Here is a 20,724-nt window from a genome sequence, read left to right on the forward strand (position 1 = left end):
ATACAATGTGATTTTCTGGATTTTATTTGTCATATTCTATCTCTCATTGTTAAAATTAACCTACCCTTAAAATTATAGACTGTTCATGCCTTTGTCAGTGGGCAAACTTACAAAATCAGCAAGGGATCAAATAATCATTTCCTTCACTGTATATATACTGTAAAGTCATCCTTATCAGCCATTTATTCATAAGACAATATTCTAGTTTATTGGGAGGTCATATAACATGACATAAAACGTACACACAGGATGACGACTAAAATAAGATGCTAACATAAAATGTACAACTCTCTACCCTCTCATAATTGGCTAACGCTGCTAAGTCTTCACTTCTGGACTTGTGACATTTCAGATGATCTTGTAGTTTTGTGCCAGAAACCACTGTATATAACATTTTAACATTTTATCGTTGATTTACTTATTTACTGGCAAAAGAAGCATTTCTTTACGGCAAATAGTAATAGTAATTGGACCCTTTTACAATATATATAAAGCACATTATATATGTATATGTCTGAACTGGGAGACATAAAGAAAAGTACAATTGGAGGTCATTGCCAGAATACATTTCATTTACTCTATAGGATTTGTACATTATTATTTCATTTCGCACTGTCATTAAAGACAATCTGTCGGCCAGTAATTAGCATCTGCACCGATGCAAGCCTTCACTAGTTTCCATGTAGACGCAGAACATTTTGACCTTATTGCTCAGAAATGGAGCGTTCAGGTGATGGGTTAATAGCATGTAATATTAGTTTTTATGCCTTAGAGAGCCACTTGTTGTACAATCAACAGCTCTAAAGTCCTTTCAAATTACACGAGATATTAACAATTTTATACTCGTGTCCTCAAAAGGGTCAGTCATAATGATTATCCGGTTAAATAAGGTATGTCTGTACCCATAAAAATTAATGCAACCTATGATGGCAGCTTTGTGTGATCAGTACAAGACCGTGAATCATCCCAGTGATGACGGGTCATGTAGTGGATGGGAACATTTTTATTACACTGAAATAAGTTAAGTGAGCGTATATTGATTTCCCTACAGGCGCTCTGCAAGGATAACATTTACAAAGCACTTCACTTTTTCGCTAAAGGACATGGAAAAAACAACGAACCAATCAGAGGATACGTCCTTACATTTATCATCGCAATGGCCTTTATCCTGATCGGTTAGTAATTTTTGCCTTTTATGTCGTTCTATATATTGTAGCCATTTTGGAACCCACAGGACAATAAATCCATCAGTGAGAAATCTGCCTTTTTTACGCAAAGCAAATTGTGCTTTGTAAAGAAATGTGAATTCATCTTCGGGCAGAGCTCACACGACCGTTTTCTCGGCATCCGAGAACAATGGTTTAATTATTATGATGAGATTTTGATCAGAGTGGCATCAGTTTTTCTGTGACTTGTAGAGAAAACAAAAACATTTCTCCGCCTTCTCCATTCTAACAGTACATGAAAAATGGACCGCACTTGGGTGTCATCAGAGTGCGGATCAATTTTTTTAAGGACTCTTTGACGTGCAATGCGGATTTTGATCAAAAGTGTCATATCAAAATTGGACATGTCTCCAATTTTTTCCGTGGCCTGTTCAGTCTGAGGAAAAAAATCGAACATGTGCACAACCCCATAGAATAGCCTAGGTACGAATCCTAACCGTAAAAACCACAAATAGCCCTTGTATGAGATTATCGGTCAAATGCACCAACCCTTAAAATGAAAACTGTAATGTGTAGTGGCATAGCTTTCCTGGTTTGATGGTAATACATAAGATACTGATACTTGTGTGGGGTACAGGTATCCATGCATTTAGAAATGGATACCACTAACATCCGCAGAAAAACTGCACCCCAGGAGCATCATGGTATTGATTTCAATGGCTGAGCAGCAGCATGAAAGCCTTACATCACCAAGCACAACATGAATTGTCTGATGGAGTGGTATATATATATTTAGGTAATTTTGATGACAAGAAAAACAGACTTTATTATTATTCTCGTCATCAAAAATGCCAGCATTCCTATAGATGAAGTAGGATGGAATTTTCCAGTATCCCTGTGAATACAGATTGTGTATATTGGCAATGTTTTAAACAGAAGTCATAAAGCTAGTGTGAACAGTGGATAAATACATTTTATAGACATTGTGTGAGTTTGCATCCTCCATGGAAAATGATTTGTATGTCAGGATCGCTCGTGAATCAGTGCTTCAGGGTCACCAGAATTAGGGCGAGAAAACTTTAAGGCTATGTGCCCACAGTAGCGTTTTTAAACGCTCAGGAAACGGGTCTCCTTCCCAGAAAATGCGCGTTTTTTTCCACGATTTTTGCACTTTTTTGCGCAAAAAACGCGCGTTTTTGATGCGTTTTTTTCCGCTCGTCTTTTGGACTATTGGAAATAGCCAAAAGCGTGGACCTAAGTGGAAATTAATGAACATGCTGCGTTTTTTACCGCTAAGGCTAGTTTCACACTAGCTTATTTTCCACGCAGCGCTAGGCGCCGCTAAGCCCCGCCCCCTGCCAGCTCCCTGCTCGCCCCATCCGGTCATCGCCACCTACTATCGCACACTGCTGCATGCGATCTGCGCACCCTATCTTTAGCATAGGGTGTGCAGACCGTGCGCTAGTAGGATTTTAGAGTGCGCTGCACACTTTTGAAGGTGCGCCGGTGTGCGCCAAACACACCATGTTGCATAGGGTGCGCAGATCGCATGCAGCCGTGTGCGATAGTAGGTGGCGATGACCGGATGGGGCGGGCAGGGAGCCGGCAGGGGGCAGGGCTTAGCGGCGCAGAGCGCTGCGTGGAAAATAAGCTAGTGTGAAACTAGCCTAAGCGTTTCCTTACGCATCCATTGGCACAATAAGGCCAAAATGCATTAAAATGAATGGGATGCTTTTTTTTAAGCGTTTTTGATGCGGTTTGACCCCAAAACACACATAAAAACACTTAAAAAACGCTACGTGGGCACACGGCCTCAAAGGGTTTGTGTAGTTCAGCTTTTACATCACCGATTAAGAGAGTTCCTTTGCACTACAGTATGCAGCAATTTACATCTATTATTAGATAATAAGGTCAAAATGTATCAACTGGTTTATTAAAAAGTAAAGAAAAAAGTCAAATGAGATATCGAACAGTAAGAAGAACCTTTAGGCTATGTGCACATGTATGCAGAAAATTTCTGCTTGAAAACCTGACTCCTTCCCAGAAAACGCGCGTTTTTTTCTGCGAGTTCACCGTGCGTTTTCTGAGCGTTTTTAATGCAGTTTTTCCGGAGCGGTCCCAGCCTCATAGAAAATAGCTAGAAATGCGGAATTTTCCGCGAAATTAATGAGCATGCTGCTTTTTTTTCCTCGATGCAGTTTGTTCGCGGAAAAAACGCATCAATATGCACAAAAAGTGCGGAATTCATTAAAATGAATGGGATGCTTCTTTTAAGCATTTTTTTAAGTGGTTTATTTGGTAAAACCGCAAAAAACGTGAAAAAACGCATAGGTGTGAACACAGCCTAAGACATCGCTTTCTAAGATTTTGCTTCCCTCATGCAGCTGAACTGAATACCATCGCCCCCATCATCTCCAACTTCTTCCTGGCTTCTTACGCTCTGATCAACTTCTCTTGTTTCCATGCTTCATATGCAAAATCACCAGGTCAGTGCAATGAACGCCAGCAAATCATTTGTATGTTTTATTATCTTGTTGTTGTCGTATAGATATATGCCGCAGTCATGGGGATTTTACTAATGAAATGTTGTATCATGCAAGCTACTACTCTAGGGATCCCTCCTCTGAAATGGCTGATGGTTGCCCCCCGCTCTAGAGCTTTGGCTATATAGGTCATTACTATATGGGCTCCCTTCCATAGGTACAGTAGTATGGTGTCTTTTGGATGTAAATTGTACATTGACTCTTCGTCTGGAATAATCATAAGGTGAGAAGAGATTTATTTCAATGTAAAAGAAAATGCCTCTAATTCCACAACTATGTAATAAGAAAATGGTAGAATATAATAATTATCTTCATTTGATCTGTATTTGTGATTTTTGACGAGATTGAGGAAACCAAGAGCAAACATAGAACCCTTCTCCTGGTGAGGGTTCATTTCATCACCATCATGGCACAGGAGCTCACGCCATTTCCTTACCACTACTTTTTTCTTTCTTCTCATCCGTTTTAGGGAAAGGATAGTGTCACCCTGAAATTCGTTCTCTGTACTTTTGCTCCAAGTATGGAGCAGCATATTGCTATATGAGAGCTCATAAAGGGAACCGGTCACCAGAAATAATGCTGTTAACCTGCAGATATGGGGTTAATCTGCAGGTTAACAGCGTTATGATCCTGCCCAGTGCCTGCACGTAGCCAAATGCTGTGGGGAGAAAATGAACTTTATTCTCCCCCCAGCATTCGGTATTCAGTTATGGAGGCGAGGGCACCGCTGGCTCAGTCACACTCTGAATACACAGAGCGGCTGCTGTAACCGCGCCCCCAATGTAGAGCGAGTGTAAGTCAGTTACAGCGGCCACTCTGTATAGTCAGAGTGTGACTGATCCGCGGCGCACCCACCTCCATAACTGAATAACGAATGCTGGCGGTAAGAATAAAGTTCATTGTCTCGCGTATCATTCGGCTACGTGCAGGCGCCGGAGAGCATAAAAACACTATTAACCTACAGAGTAACCCCATATATGTAGGTTAATAGCATTATTTCTGGTGACAGGTTCCCCTTAAGGGTAACTGGTAACAAGGTTTTAATACTGCCACAACCTTTAAGGCCTCTTTAACATCAGTCTAGTAAGCTGTATGTAAGCCCCTATCCTTACTGTATAGCAAAAAAATGCCATTTATTATACCCCTATAACATCATGGTCCAGCTGAAGGGCGTCACAGGTCTTGATTCGACACCACTTCTGTCATCACAATTGCCATCCTCCTTCGCTGCTTCATGTGGATGACGCGTCGTACGTCATCCACACAGTGTCCTCCAGGCGTACTTCTCTCTGTGGCGGGCAGAGCAAAGTACTGTAAAGTAGGGCAAAGTGAAGTGCGCCTGCACAGGAGCAGCTTTGGGGGACACTGCGTGTGGGACGCATCATCCACATGAAACAAGCAGGACCATGGTGTTTGCGACAAGAGAGGTGGCGCTGGAACAAGACATGCGACGCCCATTGGACCGAACCACGCCATATAGGGGTAGAATAATTGGTATTTTTGGTTCTCTGCAGAGGGGATTGGGGACTTACAAACAGCTTACTAGAATACTGTATAAGAGGAATTAAAGGTGGTGGCCATGATTACATTCGGGAAACCTGGTGCCAGATTTTAATAGGTTCAAACTTCAAATATAATTCACATCTACTATAGGATCAATTAGTTATATAAGAACTTTTCTCATAGTTAGTACACCCATATTTTGTATATAGGCTGAAACAAAAAATTCTACATCCTCTTATTACTAATTAACAAAACCTGACATGCCGGATACACATATATGTGTATATTAATCCCAACTGGGAAAAAATGAACACTGTTCAAGGGAAGGGCAACTCCCTACATTGGTAGGATCCTACAAGAAATTGGAGCAGAACATCCTAGAGCATAAAGTGAGTAAAGTGACAGTTATATTAGTAACATACAAAATCAAAATTTTTATTAATTGCTCACTCACATTTAAAAAAACACACCCCCCTGAAGAAGCCCACCATGTGAAACGCGCGTCGGGGCTGCGGCACACATGGCCAGTCACCCTCTCTCTCCCACATGGGTGAGCACTCCTGGTAACAGTGCTACTAGCGGCACTTTGTATCCCTATGAGGTTTAGACCTTTCTTTGCTATACACTGTCCCCTATATGGTGCTACACAGAGTTTGGTACTATTTTCTAATGCCATTTCTCAAAGGAGATTTGTGAATCACAGTATACCTTGTAACCATTAATACTTTGTGCTGTTAGCATGTGCTGTTATTTTGATATGAGTTGAGCCTGATGGTACATGGTGCCTGGTTTCTTTTCCAATCATACTCATCTTGTTACCTGTTGTTTATGGGTCATTTATATCTTTTTTAATGTGAGTAAGCAATTAATAAAAATGTTGTATGTTACTAATATAACTGTCTCATTTTAATTTATGCTCTAGGGCAGTGGTCCCCAACCTTTCTGACCTTTAGAGCCACATTCAGCTTAGAGAGAGGGTCACGAGCCACATTCAGCACTGAGAGAGGGTTGCAAGCCACATTCAGCTCCCACCCCCTCAAAGTAGTGTCAACCAAAGCCCCCATTACAGGTATAATGATAACCAAAGAATTTCCACATAAATCACTCCAAAGCAGTACACTGAGATCCAGGGCTTGTTCCCACAATACCCCCATTCAGTATTCTCCCATCAAGGACTCCCAACACACTGTCGCATCCAGCTTAAAGAACCTCCTCTAACAGGTAGTATCATCCTGTCTCCAGCGTACCATACCTAAAACATCTCTAAACCCCTAAGACCAGTAAATGTGCATCCACATCTGCACTTCTGTGCAGGGCTACTCACAATTTTCACCATTTTGAGAGGTTCTCTTCATACCTGTTTACTAGATCTGGAGCTAACGCAACAAGCTGGCAGACAGTCGCGAGCCACAATTCGTGGGACCGTGAGCCACATGTGGCTCCCGAGCTACAGGTTGGGGACCCCTGGTCTAGGACATTCTGCTTCAACTTCTTGTAGGATCCTATCCTCTTATTACTAATTGTTTGTGATGTAAAGGCTGAAATCAGATCATTTTCCATTTTAACACATCTGGAATACTGTATTCTATGAAATGTTAAATCTATAGGTGGGCCTGTGCTGCGTTATCAATCTGCAGCAACGCTCTAATTTATCCAGGCATGTCTAACCAATTTCATTCCCAGAAATATTCTCATCATAATAACACTTAAAGTAATAGTCAAGGCTTTTTCAATATTGATATTCAGCCTTTTTATGCAATATAATATATTATAATGATACAATACTTACATGTTTCTGTAATTAAAGTGACTGCTTGCGGTTGAGTGACATGTTCTTTATCTGAGTTGCGGAATATTTAATATTAAAGCTTTATGAATGACAACTTGCTTATTAATGCTCCTGGGTTATATCCCCTCCGACTGCAATACATAATGATGGGAGATATGCAGGGCTCTATCTGAGGAGCCAACGTGACCACATTCTTGGTTCTTCAATATTTGCAGAATAAGTAGTGACAAGAAAGTCGATATCTTTCTCCCACACCGTATCTTTAAAACACAGATTTGTATATCACAGTATAGTTGTATTGATTACACATTTACAAATATGACATTATATTAACTAAGCCAGTAATACTAATGTCATATTTAATGGCAAGAACAGGCACTTTAGGTATAAGGGGAATTAAAAAAGACACTGTTCTGCAAAGTTTAATAACTGTTTTTTGTTTTTAAAGCTTTGACTCCATCATCTGCAAGAAAACAGATATTGTTACAATAAATATTCAGCTTCATTACTTTGTGTTACTGCCGTAGGTTTTAGGACGCCAATTCATGACTGTGTAATAGGGGGCATCTCAGACTATCCCTTTAGACTAATGAGATTTGAAATCCCTTGCTGTGTAAAACCCAGCATTATAGGCAGCCACTCGGCATTTTTGATACTTTTTTTAAAAGGAAATTGTCAGCTGATTCATGCTGCCCACTCCATGGTTAGGATGTATCAGAAACTGGCTGCATGACTGATGTCGGGGACCATGCCTAGAGAGAAGACTAATCTGGCACCCTCAACTGTTTTTTCCCATCAGTGATCCAGGTGATTGACAGGTCTTTCACTATCAGAGACTTGTCAATCACCACTAGCAGTGATAGGAAAAGCCAGCCAGGGTTGCCAGACTAGTTTCATCTTGAGGTGCTGTCCCCGGCCGGATCTTCTAACTTGGGAACAATTCAGAGAAAAATACATAAAGCTGTGCGGCAAGACTCTGATTAATGCTCCCCGTGATTTGGGCAGCATAAATCAGTTGACAAGTTCCCCTTAAAGCTTTTTTTTTATGTTCAATAATATCAGATAAGTGGGGTCTGACTTCTTGGCACCCAAACAATCAGCTGATTGAAAAGGCTGGTTCATTTTCATGAGCGTTGAGGCCTCTTCATTGTTTACTGAGCATTGCTCGGCAAATTTTGTTGTGTCGGTGCCTGGTATTTGAATGGGACTGAGCTGAAGAGATCTGCAGAACCAAGCACAACCACCCCAAAATGTAAGTGATACCTGGTAAATAGAGGGCATTAAAGCAACATCGGCCCTTCTGACTAGTTGTGGTGCAAAGTGACAACCCCCCCGCCATTCTGATATTGATGATCTGTCCTTAGGGCAGTTGCAGATAAGAATATATTCGTACATCCAAGCGTCGATTATGCAAATCTCACTCTGATCAGAGTATGATCACAACATGATCTGATTCTCTTAGATGATGAAAAGATGCAGAAATAATTTCTCCATCTTCTCCATTTTGTCAGTCCATGGACACTGTCCTTGGACTCATTGACTTGATTTGCTGAGTGCGATCCAAATATCGCATCAAACTCAGGCATGCTGCGATTTTTTTTTGGACATGTGCACTGCCCCATAGACTAACAGTGGTCCGAGTGCCATCCGATATTATGCTCATCTGCACCTGCCCTAAGGATAAGTCACCAGTATCAAAGACCTGAAACGCCACAAATGCAAGGCCAAGTCTGTAATCTGTTGATACGCTTTCTTATCTGGAGCCTCTAATAGACGGTGAATATAACATGATGAATCCATCTTATACATACAGGATGGAGACCTGCATTCAAATATTACAACATGTGGGTGTCCCTGTTTGGAGCCATGCTGTGCTGTGGTGTGATGTTTGTCATCAACTGGTGGGCTGCTCTCATCACTTATGGGATAGAACTTTTCCTGTACATCTATGTGACATACAAGAAGCCAGGTAGGAATTGTATAATAAATTAGTTAAAGTAAAATGAACATAAGGTATAAAGCAGTGTTTGACAGCTTGTGAACCCTTCAGTAATTTCCATATTTCTGCATAAATTTGAACTAAAACTTCATCAGATTTTCACACTAGTCCTAAGAGTAGATACAGATCACCAAATCAAGCAAATGAGTCAAAATATTGGACACTGTCATTTATTGGCGGAAAATGGTTCAGTATCAAATGTCTATCAACAACAATAGTTTTTGAACCTTGAAACTTTGCTTTCATGCTTTCAGTATCTGGTGTGACGCCCTTGTGCATCAATAACTGCATCTAAACGTTTCGAATAATTGTTGAGTAAACCTGAACATTGGCATAGAGGAATTTTAGCCCATTCCACCCTACAAAACAATTTAAATTGTGTTATGTTGTTGTTTTTCTCCCATAAACTGCTCTCTTTAGGTCTTTCCACAACATTCCTATATGATTAGGGTCAGGACTTTGACTAGACCATTCTAAAACTTTAAGATTATTCTACTTTAACCATGTTTATATAGTAACTTGTGTGCTTTGGGTAGGTGTCTTGCTGCATGTTCTCTTCAGATTCATTTTATAGACAGACAGTTTGACATTCGTAAAAAAGAAATTGGCCGACAGCAAATTCTAGATCCAGGACAGGCACGTTCAAAGTCCAAAGACTCAGTTGGACATCACGGAATCCAAAATATTAAAGAAGAACAGCTTCTCATCCGGGTGAAAAACATGTAACGTTTATTTCGCCATGACAAAATGCGACATTTCGACCATCACATGGTTGAAAAAGACCATGTGATGGTCAAAACGTTGCATTTTGTCATGGCGAAATAAACGTTACATGTTTTTCACCCGGATGGGAAGCTGTTCTTCTTTAATATTTTGGAGACAGTTTGACATTGTCCTTTAGAATTTTCTGTTATATTAGAGAATTCATTGTTCAGTCATTCCATCAATGATTGTAAGTCATCCTAGCCCTGATGCAGCAAAACAGGCATAATCCATGATACTACCAGTATCGTATTTCACAGATGTTATGAGATTTTTATGCTCTAATGCAGTGTTTTTCTTTAGCCAAACAGAATGCTTCTCATTTAAACCAAAAAGCTCTATTTTGATCTCAAGCATCTACAAAATATTGTACCAGTATCCTTCTGTCTTGTCCAGATGATCTTTATCAAACTGCAGATGGGCAACAATGTTCTTCTTGAAGAGCAGTGACTTTGTCCTTGCAATACTGTCATGCACATCATTGTACTAGTGTTGTTCAGTGTCCTTCTAATGGTGTGCACATGAACATTAACATTAGCTAATGTGAAAGAGTCTGTGTGTTGTTTAGAAGATACCTTTGTTTCCTCTGTGACCTTGCGGACTATAATCTGCATTGCTCTTAGAGTGCTCTTGCTCTTAAATCTTTGTTGGTTGACTAATCCTGAGGAAGGTAATAATAGTCTTGAACATCCTCCATTTGTCAGTAAATTGGTGGAGTCGTAACTTTTTAAAAATAGTAGTGTAACTTTTTTAGCCTGATGAGCATCAAGAACTCTTCTGCTGAGGTCCTAAGAAATCCCCAATTGTAAAAATATGCAAAACACAAGCCGCGGAGACACCATCACATGTTTCTCAACGCAAGCAATGACTAGCCAGGTCTTTCCCCGGGAAGGAACAACCACGGGAAGGGCAGTCTCCAATGAAGGAAACCACCTATGCCAAAACATGGTATCCATCCACAGACAGCTGTTTCAGGGTATTGCCCCTCATCAGTGTGGAGTAGGAAACACAAGCCGCGGAGACACCATCACATGTTTCTCAACGCAAGCAATGACTAGCCAGCATATTTTACATATTTCCCATAAGGGATGGGGGCTTTGCTCTAGAATCACTGTGTTGAGAAACATGTGATGGTGTCTCCGCAGTGCTGGATGTTGATCTCCATGAGTTCATTCATCCTCATTTTTCACAGTCTTCTACTAGGCATTGCTCTTACTGGCCAGTTTCCTACTCCACACTGATGAGGGGCAATACCCCGAAACAGCTGTCTGTGGATGGATACCATGTTTTGGCATAGATGGTTTCCTTCATTGGAGACTGCCCTTCCCGTGGTTGTTCCTTCCCGGGAAAAGACCTGGCTAGTCATTGCTTGCGTTGAGAAACATGTGATGGTGTCTCCGCGGCTTGTGTTTTGCATACTCATAGATCACAGACTGCACATGAGTCAATAGTGTGATGCAGCAGCAAAAAAGGCAAAGTTCTAGGATGTATTAAGAGATACACATAGTCTAGATCACGTGAAGTAATTATCCCCCTCTACTCCTCATTGGTCAGGCCTCATCTGGAATACTGTGCCCAGTTCTGGGCACCACATTTTAAAAAAGACATTGAAAAACTGGAGTAAGTTTAGGGAAGAGCTACCAGGATGTTGAGGGGACTGCAAAGTATGTCCTACGAGGAACGGGTAAAGAATCTGGGAATGTTTAGCTTGCAAAAAAGAAGGCTAAGAGGAGACTTAATAGCTGACTACAAATATCTGAAGGGATGTCACAGTGTAGAGAGATCATCCTAATTCTCATCTGCACATGGAAACACGAGAAGCAATGGAATGAAACTGAAAGGGAGAAGATACAGATTAGATATTAGAAAAAGCTTTGACATTGAGGGTGATCAATGAGTGGAACAGGCTGCCATGAGAGGTGGTGAGACCTCCTTCAATGGAAGTCTTCAAACAAAGTTTGGACAGACATCTGTCAGAGATGGTTTAGTGAATCCTGCCTTGAGTAGGAGAGAATATGATGACCATAGAGGTCTCTTCCAATGCTAGCATTCTATGATTCTATCCCATTGATTGTGAACACTAGACTCTAATTTTATTTTCAAACTATCAGTTAATCCTAAATGTTCACATACTTTTGCCACTCATAGACATGAGATATTGGATCATTTTACTCATTTAAAAAAAAATAAAGTAAAATATTTTTTAGTCACTTTGTACTCATTGTCTGCTTTTAAAACTTAAATCAGATTTAGCTTTAAATCAAATTTAAATGGAATCTGTCATTTGGATCAACTCTCCTATGCCATCTATATGGGCATGCAGGTAATAAAAAGTCAAATAAAATGATAACTGCTATCCAATGTCTTATTCCAGAGAAATTCACCTTTTCCTTAATATGTAAATGAGATTTTAAGATCTCTGGGCTGGACACAGATTTCCCTGAGAATCTGCCTCCAGAGCTTGTTTTAAATGAGAGGGGGAGTTACCAGTGTGAGACAAATAATGACTGACAATCTGCTCTCCTGACAGCATTGCATAGCTGTGTTTGATTACAACTAACACAGTGCAGCAAAGCTAAGCTTTGTCTCATTACAATTATCTGCAGTTCTAGAACTCCTCTCACAGTGCTGACAGCTCTGCTGAAGAGCTGTACTTGACTACAACTAACACTTCTTCAGCATTTTTCTCACAAGCTGCTAGTGTGGGAGAAGGGGCAATACAGCAGAACATTGTCTCATTACAAACACATTAACAGCTGCAGTTGTTCTCTCATAGTGCACAGTATAAAATAATATGATGAAGACAAGGTTCAAAGATATTTACGTTTTAGTAGACTTTATTGTCAATATTATTTAAGTGTTATTTTCACCTTAGCACTAAGTCCAAAGACATGCCCATTACATACTACTGTGATTAAGTCCAAAGATATGATGAGTGTCAATAACTCTGATGTAATGTTAGACAATAACACATTAGAGGAGATGATGTGGTGGGCGGACTTGTGAGCAGGGCTGTGGAATTGGAGTCGAGGAGTCAGAGTCAGTGTCCATTTTTGTGGAATAAAATGGATTAATTCAGATTCTTAGAATACCTAATAAATTGGATGAAGTAGTACAATGCAGGATGTGCTGTAAATTTTTTCATAAGAACTTGGGAAAGTTATGAAATGTCCTATAAATGGCTGTTCTGTTCCTGATCTAAGTATCAAAGCTTTCAGCTGAGATGAATCTGTGCTGCACTTAATGTACATTCTCAGTAGTGAGGAAGATATAGATGTTTTAATTGATATAATAAAAGTTTAATTTTATATTTTCAGCAGTTAGTGGAAGCAAGGTATTTGTCTAATAGGACAATTTGTAAATCGTGTGCTTTATATACCAAGTCACCAACTGCGGGTCCAAATTATTTTTTTGCATATGCCTACAACTAACATTTCTGCAGCTTTCATCTCACAGAAAGCCAATGTTGGAGAAGGAGCAATCGAGCAAAACTTTGTCTCATTACAAACAAATTTGCAGTTGTCCTCTCATAATGCTGTCAGCTCTGCTGCAGGCATGTGCCTGATTATAGTACAGCAGAGTTGAATTTTGTCTGATTACAAACACATTTGCAGCTTTAGCTGTCTTCATGCAGTGCTATTAGATCTACTGTACTGCCCTTCCTCCTACACTGGCTGCTTGTGAGATGGAAGTTGAACCATTATGAGAGGATAACTGGAGCTGCAAATGTGTTTGTAATAAGACAAAGCTCTGCTCTGCTGAATTGTGTTAATTAAAATCAAACACAGCTCTGCAGTGAGATCATGAGACCAGACTGTCAGTTATTACATGTCTTTAAATTCTGGTGGCAGTTTCTCAATGAAATCTGTGTCTGGCCTGTAGTTCTTAATGGATCATTTGCATAATAAGAAAAGTGTGTATTTCTCTGGAATCGGACATCATATTACAAATATCAAGGTAGAAAAATATTAAAATTTGAGGGTCTTCGGGGGTTGATACCTTTTAATGGCTAAATGAAATGATGGTAACAAATAGATATCAAGGTATCATTTTTTTCAGCTTCCTATGACCTGCTATGCCATATAGGCAGCTTAGGAGGGTTGATTCTACTGACAAATCTCCTTTAATATGCAAAATTCTGAAGGATTTACAAAATGTAACCCCTTTATGATCTATGACGTATAGGTATGTCATAGGTCGCCTCCCCCTGTTTGATGTGGGTTCAGGGGCTGAGCCCTCATGTTTTCCGGCACATGACAGCTGATTTCATCAGCTGACATGTGGCCATAACAGCCACGGGTGAAATTGTGATCGACCCGTGGCTGTTAACATGTTAAATGCCGTTAATAATCTCTGACAACGGCATTTAACATGGCTGCACCGGAATTGCATCATAACACCTGCTTATTGGTGCCTCTGTCACATGATCGTGTCGATGGGTTAGCACTGACAACCCGGGGTCTACAAGAGACCCCTGTGGTTGTCATTGCCGTTCTACTATGAGCGCCGTCCCGTGGCTTCAGGACTGAAACCCTGCTATGTGTAGCATAAGCGATCAGACGATCGCAGCTTCACATCTCCTATGAAGACTATTGAGGCAAGTAAAAAGGAGAAAAAAGTTTTAAAAATATTTTAAAAATTAAAAAAATATAAAAGTTCAAATCCCCACTCTTTTTCCCCTTTCAAAATAAAACAATAAAATAAATACACATATTTGGTATCACTGTGTTCAGAAATGCCCGATCTAAATATAAAAATAATGAATCTGATCAGTAAATGGCATAGCGAGAAAAAAATGCCATAATTACGCTTTTTGGCTTGCCTCAACATTGCGATAAAATGAAGTAACAGGATATCAAAATATCGTATCTACCCCAAAATAGTACCAATAAAAAAACGTCAGATTGGCGTGCAAAAAATAAGGCCTCACTCAGCCCCAAATTACTAAAATTGGAGACGCTACGGATCTCAAAAAATGGCACCATTTTTTTTTGTCTTACAAACTTTGGATTTTTTTCGCCACTTAAATAAAAATGTACCTATAGGATATGTTTACATGTTCAGTATTTGCTGTGGATTGGACGCTGCGTACAGCCGCAGCGTCCAATCTGCAGCGTCCAGTGGAGGGGATTTTATGAAATCCCATCTCCACTATGCCTTCAAAGACGCAGGTGGCAGACCTACGTAAACGCACATGCGGAGGGTCTTTATAGACCGCAGCATGTCTATTTATCTTGTGGAGATGCTCAGTCTCCACAACATAAATATCACAGTCTATGTATGGGATATGGTGATTCCACATGGTTCAATGAACACATGCAAAATCACCGCGCTTACAAAAGCTGTCAGCGATTTGGACAGAGCTGCGTCCAAAGCGCTGCCAATACTGAACATGGAGACATACCCATACATGTTTGGTATCTACAAACTCGTAATGACCTGGAGAATCATATTGGCAGGTCAGATTCAGCATTTAGTGAACATGGTAAACAAGAAAAAAAAAATTGTGGAATTGCACTTTTATTGCAGTTTCACTGCACTTGGAATTTTTTCCCATTTTCAAGTACACTATATATATGGTAAATGGTGTAGTTGAAAAATACAACTCGTCCTGCAAAACAATAAACCATCACATGGCTATATTGATGAAAAAATAAAAAAGTTATGGCTCTGGAGAGAAGGAGATTAAAAAAAATAAAAAAAATCCCAAGGTGGTGAAGGAGTTAAAACACCGCTTTATATGGCAGTTTAAACTATTTCTGATATCTGTTTATTAATTAACTTAAAAGTAATTTTTTTTTCATGGACACATGCATATGAGCGCTTGTATTTTGTGGGTCTAGCTGAAGTTTTGACAAATAACATTTGCTTTACTACTTAATGCACTGAAAACAAAGGAAAACAATTCTAACTGCATTGAAATAGCAACAAAAAAATGCAATTGCTCCATTTTTCTGGTTTGCTTTTTATTATAGTAAGTGTGTAAAATGTAATTTATATCATTGTTTTCTGGACAGATGTTAATTGGGGATCTTCAACCCAAGCTCTACAATACACAAAGGCTCTAAACACTGCGCTGGACTTGAACATTATTGATGAACATGTGAAAAATTTCAGGTATTTCCTATGTCGTATATATAATTTCTAAATGGTCTCTTGACAAGATCAACCGACAGTGAAATGTATACAGGGGACCCTCACGATTCTCTCCCGACAGATGATGTTTTCATTTTTTCCATTCACATTGCCTTAATTCCTGTGAAGCCCCTAAAAGGGTTAATAAACATCTTGAATGTGATTTTGAGAACTTTGAGGGGTGTAGTTTTTAGAATGGTGTCACTTTTGGGTATTTTCTGTCATATAGGCCCCTCAAAGTCACTTCAAATGGGATGTGGTCCATACAAAATTGGTTTAGTAAATTTTATTAGAAAAATGAGAAATTGCTGATAAACTTTTAACCCTTCTAACTTCCTAACAAAAGCAAATTATGTTTCAAAAATGATGCTGATGGGGAGTAGACATGTTATTTATTATGCAAATAAACTATAGGAACAAAAAGCGCAATAGAGTCTTATCTGGGTTATTGTTAGAAGAATAAATAAAAATTCACTCACCCTTTCCAGGAGGGGTTCAGGCATATAAGATCCGTAGTCAGCTTGCTGCACGTCCAAAGGTCAACTCCGTGACCGCCAGAACTTCAGATTTTTATGGAATAAATTCATGGACTTCAGTGCTCTGCTTGACAAATTCACGAATCCAGGTTATGAGAAAGATTAACTGTTTATTTTCCAACGCGTTTCGAAGTGTATACCACTTCTTCCTCAGGGGATGAGAAAGAAGTGGTATACACTTCAAAACGCGTTGGCAAATAAACAGTTAATCTTTCACATAACCTGGATTCGTGAATTTGTCAAGCAGCGCACTGAAGTCCATGAATTTATTCCATAAAAATCTGATGTTATTTATTATGAAACACAGAAAAAACACAGTATAACAAAGGTGTAAAAATACTCTGCTGTAAAAAATATATATATATAACAGTAAACAGCAAGTGCTAGAAAAGATAATAACAAAAACAGGGTATTTAGTTGATACGTTTTTTGCAAAAAATGTACGCTAAGCCGCTCCACCAAGGCCAAGGTATACCCATCTTAGAGCAGTCCTATTTAATGTGTTTAAAACCTGATCATGTAAACAGTACCTATATGAGCAAGATTCAGAAAGGTAATGCCTGATGTGGATACGCTGTACAAGACGGCTTTTTATGTGCGTGGCTCACAAGAGGGGCTGGGATCTCCCAAAACTTGCATAAGCAAGAAACCAATAGATTAAAAACACATGAGCCATGCACAAAAGTGAACAAGTCAGTAAGACAGTGTTCACACCACCCAAAAACTGAAACACAGAAAAAACACAGTATAACAAAAGTGTAAAAATACTCTGCTGTAAACAATATATAACAGTAAACAGCAAATGCTAGTAAAAATATATAATGTGGCTCATGTGTTTTTAATGTTACTTATTATCTAGTTTGAGTAATAATCAGGTTTAAGGGCATAAAAATTTAAAGTTTGAAAAATTCAAAAGTTTTGTCAATTTTTTTATATTTTCACAAATAAACCCATGTCATATCGACCTAAGTCAATTACTAATATTAAGTACAACATGTCATGAAAAAACAGCCTCAGAATCAGTGGGATCCGTTGGAAGTGTTCCAGGGTTATTATCTCATAAAATGACACTGGTCAGAATTGTAAAATTTGCTTTCTCAGGAAGGTGAAAACAGGCTCCGGGGTGAAGGGACTAAAGTTATAGTCACATCTTAGTAAGTTATTAAACCTCCTCTGAACACTGTCCATTTTTGCCATTTGTGAGGGTCCCAGCAGTAAGACCCACAGAAATGAACAAGTTATCCCCTATAGGGCATATCATGCTGATTGGAATAACTTTATTTTGTATTCATTTTGCAGACCCCAGTGCTTGGTTTTAACTGGTGCCCCAATGGCAAGACCAGCCCTTATGGATATTACTCACTCTTTCACCAAGGACATCGGGCTCTGCATTTGCTGTGAGCTGTTTGCTGTAAGTAGATGGGTCTAATTGTATATAATATGGATATTTCCCTAAAACAAAATACTAATAAGAAATGTTTTGTTGTTCAGTCTTCTCCTTTTCCAGTTATTAACTGTTCTTAGCATTCAAACCGATTCAGGAACGTGTAGCCTGTAATACAACCAAGTGATGTCTGTAAAACAAGAAATAGATTAGATTGCTTTTAGGATTTCAGCCACAGCCATTGAATCATACTAACGTATTTCTTGGTTTAACCTCCACTGAAAATAGATTTACTCATTTTGATAAGACCTTCAGAGTTCTTCAACTTCAATATTATTCCCATGCTTCGTATTTCCAGCGTCCAAAAGCTAATGATACTGACGGCTATTAACTAGTTAAAGGATCAGTATGGCTTCCAAATTTAGCTACATCACAGTTCTTTTTTTAGAATTTATCCACCATTGGATAATAATAGGCAATCTTATACATCTGTGATCTTAGTGTGGATAAAGAAGAAAATGTAAGTATCTTATTTTCATTTTATAGCTCAAAAACATTTTCCAAAGATTAAGTTCCAAAGGTTGGGATGAGCTGTAACGGTCCAATTTCATTTCATAATGTCTCATTCCACTGAACCGTTATCGTGTTATGCAGGGACCGCGCAAACAGGCTGTAAAGGAAATGAACAGTGGCATGGTCAAAAAGCAGACGTGGCTAAATAAGAACAAGAAGAAAGCCTTCTACGCTGCCGTCGCTGCCGAGAACTTCCGGGAAGGTGCAAGAACGCTTCTTCAGGTGAGGCACAGATACTGTTGCTACCATGTTGCATCTCCAATAGTTGTACAATGAGTACGGAAAGTATTCAGACCCCTTTAAATTTTTCACTCTTTGTTTCATTGTAGCCATTTGGTAAATTCAAAAAAGGTTATTTTTTCTCATTAATGTACACTCTGCACCCCATCTTGACTGAAAAAAACAGAAATGTAGATATTTTTGCAAATTTATTAAAAAAGAAAAATCTGAAATATCACATGGTCATAAGTATTCAGACCCTTTGCTCAGTATTGAGTAGAAGCACCCTTTTGAGCTAGTACAACCATGAATATTCTTGGTGCCATGATGCAACAAGTTTTTCACACCTGGATTTGGGGATCCTCTGCCATTCTTCTTTGCAGATCCTCTCCAGTTCTGTCTGGTTGGATGGTGAATATTGGTGGACAGCCATTTTCAGGTTTCTCCAGAGATGCTCAATTGGGTTTAGGTCAGGGCTCTGGCTGTGCCAGTCAAGAATGATCAGAGTTGTTCCGAAGCCACTCCTTTGTTATTTTAGCTGTGTGCTTAGGGTCATTGTCTTGTTGGAAGGTGAACCTTCGGCCAAGTCTGAGGTCCAGAACACTCTGGAAGAGGTTTTCATCCAGGATTTCTCTGTACTTGGCCACATTCATGTTTCCTTTCATTTCAACCAGCCGTCCTGTCCCTGCAACTGAACACCCCCCTATAGCATGATGCTGCTGTAAGGAGGTAACAGGGACTAGCCCTGTAAATATTGACGTCATTGTTTTTATTCTATTATTCTTGACATGTTTGTGGGCAGTATGTGTGTTATGTGCATGTGTGTTTGCGGCCACATGACATTAGTTAGATAAATATGTAGTGCTATTTGTACTTTGGGTGAAGGCACACTAGATGGGGGCACTTAGCACACTTAGGTTGGGGCCATTCTGGAGGACAATAGAGGGTTAAGATTAGAGGAGTGGTTAGCTGGTACTTGAGGAGACAGATTTCCTGCTTGAACGCAGTGCAGCCGGGGGTAGCCTCAAGGTACCAAAGTGGAGGCAGAATATCAAAGCAGAGAAGTGGAGAATTGTTCCTACAGCAGCAGCTAGTGGGGAGAGCCACTGCAGCTGTCAGCTAGGGGCTGGAAGATGATGTGAATTGAAGGCAGCCGGTGGAAGAAGTCAGCTTGTGTCCGAGAGCTGTTGAGCCAGGGATAAGAATAGTGGAGTCCCTGTGGAGACAACAGCCAGAATCTGGAAGCTATTAAGACAGGGTGTACAGAGAGTCCCTGTGGAGAGGACAGCAAGTGTGTGGAACCGAGCAAGTAGTAGAGTGATCCACTAGCCTAGAGCATGAACAGGATCACCAGTGCCGTAAAGGGGTGAACTACAGTGTAGAAGACGGTTACCTTCATGGTCTGTAGTCGGTTGCCAGGAGGAAAGACGAAGAGCTGCATTCACCGTGTTTATTGTTCCGTGTTCATCTTGTGGTCTGCATAAGTGGGTCTGAAGAAGTGAGGTGCTGCTGTAGATGAAGATGTACTGTTGGTATCACATTGAGAGTCCTGATGGCGTTTGGGATGTGCTGTGCCCTGAAGAAAATAAAGTTGAACTGTTAAAGTTTATCCCGGACTCTGCCTCTAATCTTTTGATCCCTTGAAGTGAGCAATGTACCTGAGATGAAGCAGCCTCCAGCACAGTGTGTACGGGAGCGGCTGATGAGGCTACCCCCCCGGCGGCCGGTGTATTACACTGCCACCACCATGTTTCACTGTTGGGATTGTATCAATGATCAGTGCCTGGTTTTCTCCACACATACCACTTAGAATTATAACCAAAAAGTTCTATCTTCGTCTCATCAAACCAGAAAATCTTATTTATCATAGTCTGGGAGTCCTTCATGTGTTTTTTTAGCAAACTCTATGTGGGCTTTCATATGTCTTGCACTGAGGAGAAGCTTCAGTCCGGCCACTTTGCCATAAAGACCTCACTGGTGGAGGGCTGCAATGACTTTGTGGAACTTTCTCCCATCTCCATACTGCATCTCTGGAGATCAGCCACAGTGATCTTGGGGTTCTTCTTTACCTCTCTCAGAAAGGCTCTTCTCTCACGATTGCTCAGTTTGGCTGGA

At 40.0% G+C, this 20,724-nt stretch overlaps 1 protein-coding gene across 1 annotated transcript in view; it reads left to right on the forward strand.

Moving 5' to 3' along the window:
• The window catches only part of SLC12A1 (solute carrier family 12 member 1), a 179,863-nt gene that overhangs the window by 98,087 nt on the left and 61,052 nt on the right, over positions 1-20,724 (forward strand). Inside the window, exons 12-17 of the mRNA XM_073568454.1 lie at positions 1,052-1,175; positions 3,551-3,652; positions 8,815-8,970; positions 15,780-15,879; positions 17,733-17,844; positions 18,472-18,612. Of these exons, the coding sequence (XP_073424555.1) occupies positions 1,052-1,175; positions 3,551-3,652; positions 8,815-8,970; positions 15,780-15,879; positions 17,733-17,844; positions 18,472-18,612 (735 nt within the window). The remainder of the gene's footprint in view (positions 1-1,051; positions 1,176-3,550; positions 3,653-8,814; positions 8,971-15,779; positions 15,880-17,732; positions 17,845-18,471; positions 18,613-20,724) is intronic.

The sequence above is a fragment of the Dendrobates tinctorius genome, unplaced genomic scaffold, assembly GCF_039654945.1.
Source record: "Dendrobates tinctorius isolate UK_male_01 unplaced genomic scaffold, ASM3965494v1 ptg000022l, whole genome shotgun sequence".
Taxonomy (NCBI): domain Eukaryota; kingdom Metazoa; phylum Chordata; class Amphibia; order Anura; family Dendrobatidae; genus Dendrobates; species Dendrobates tinctorius.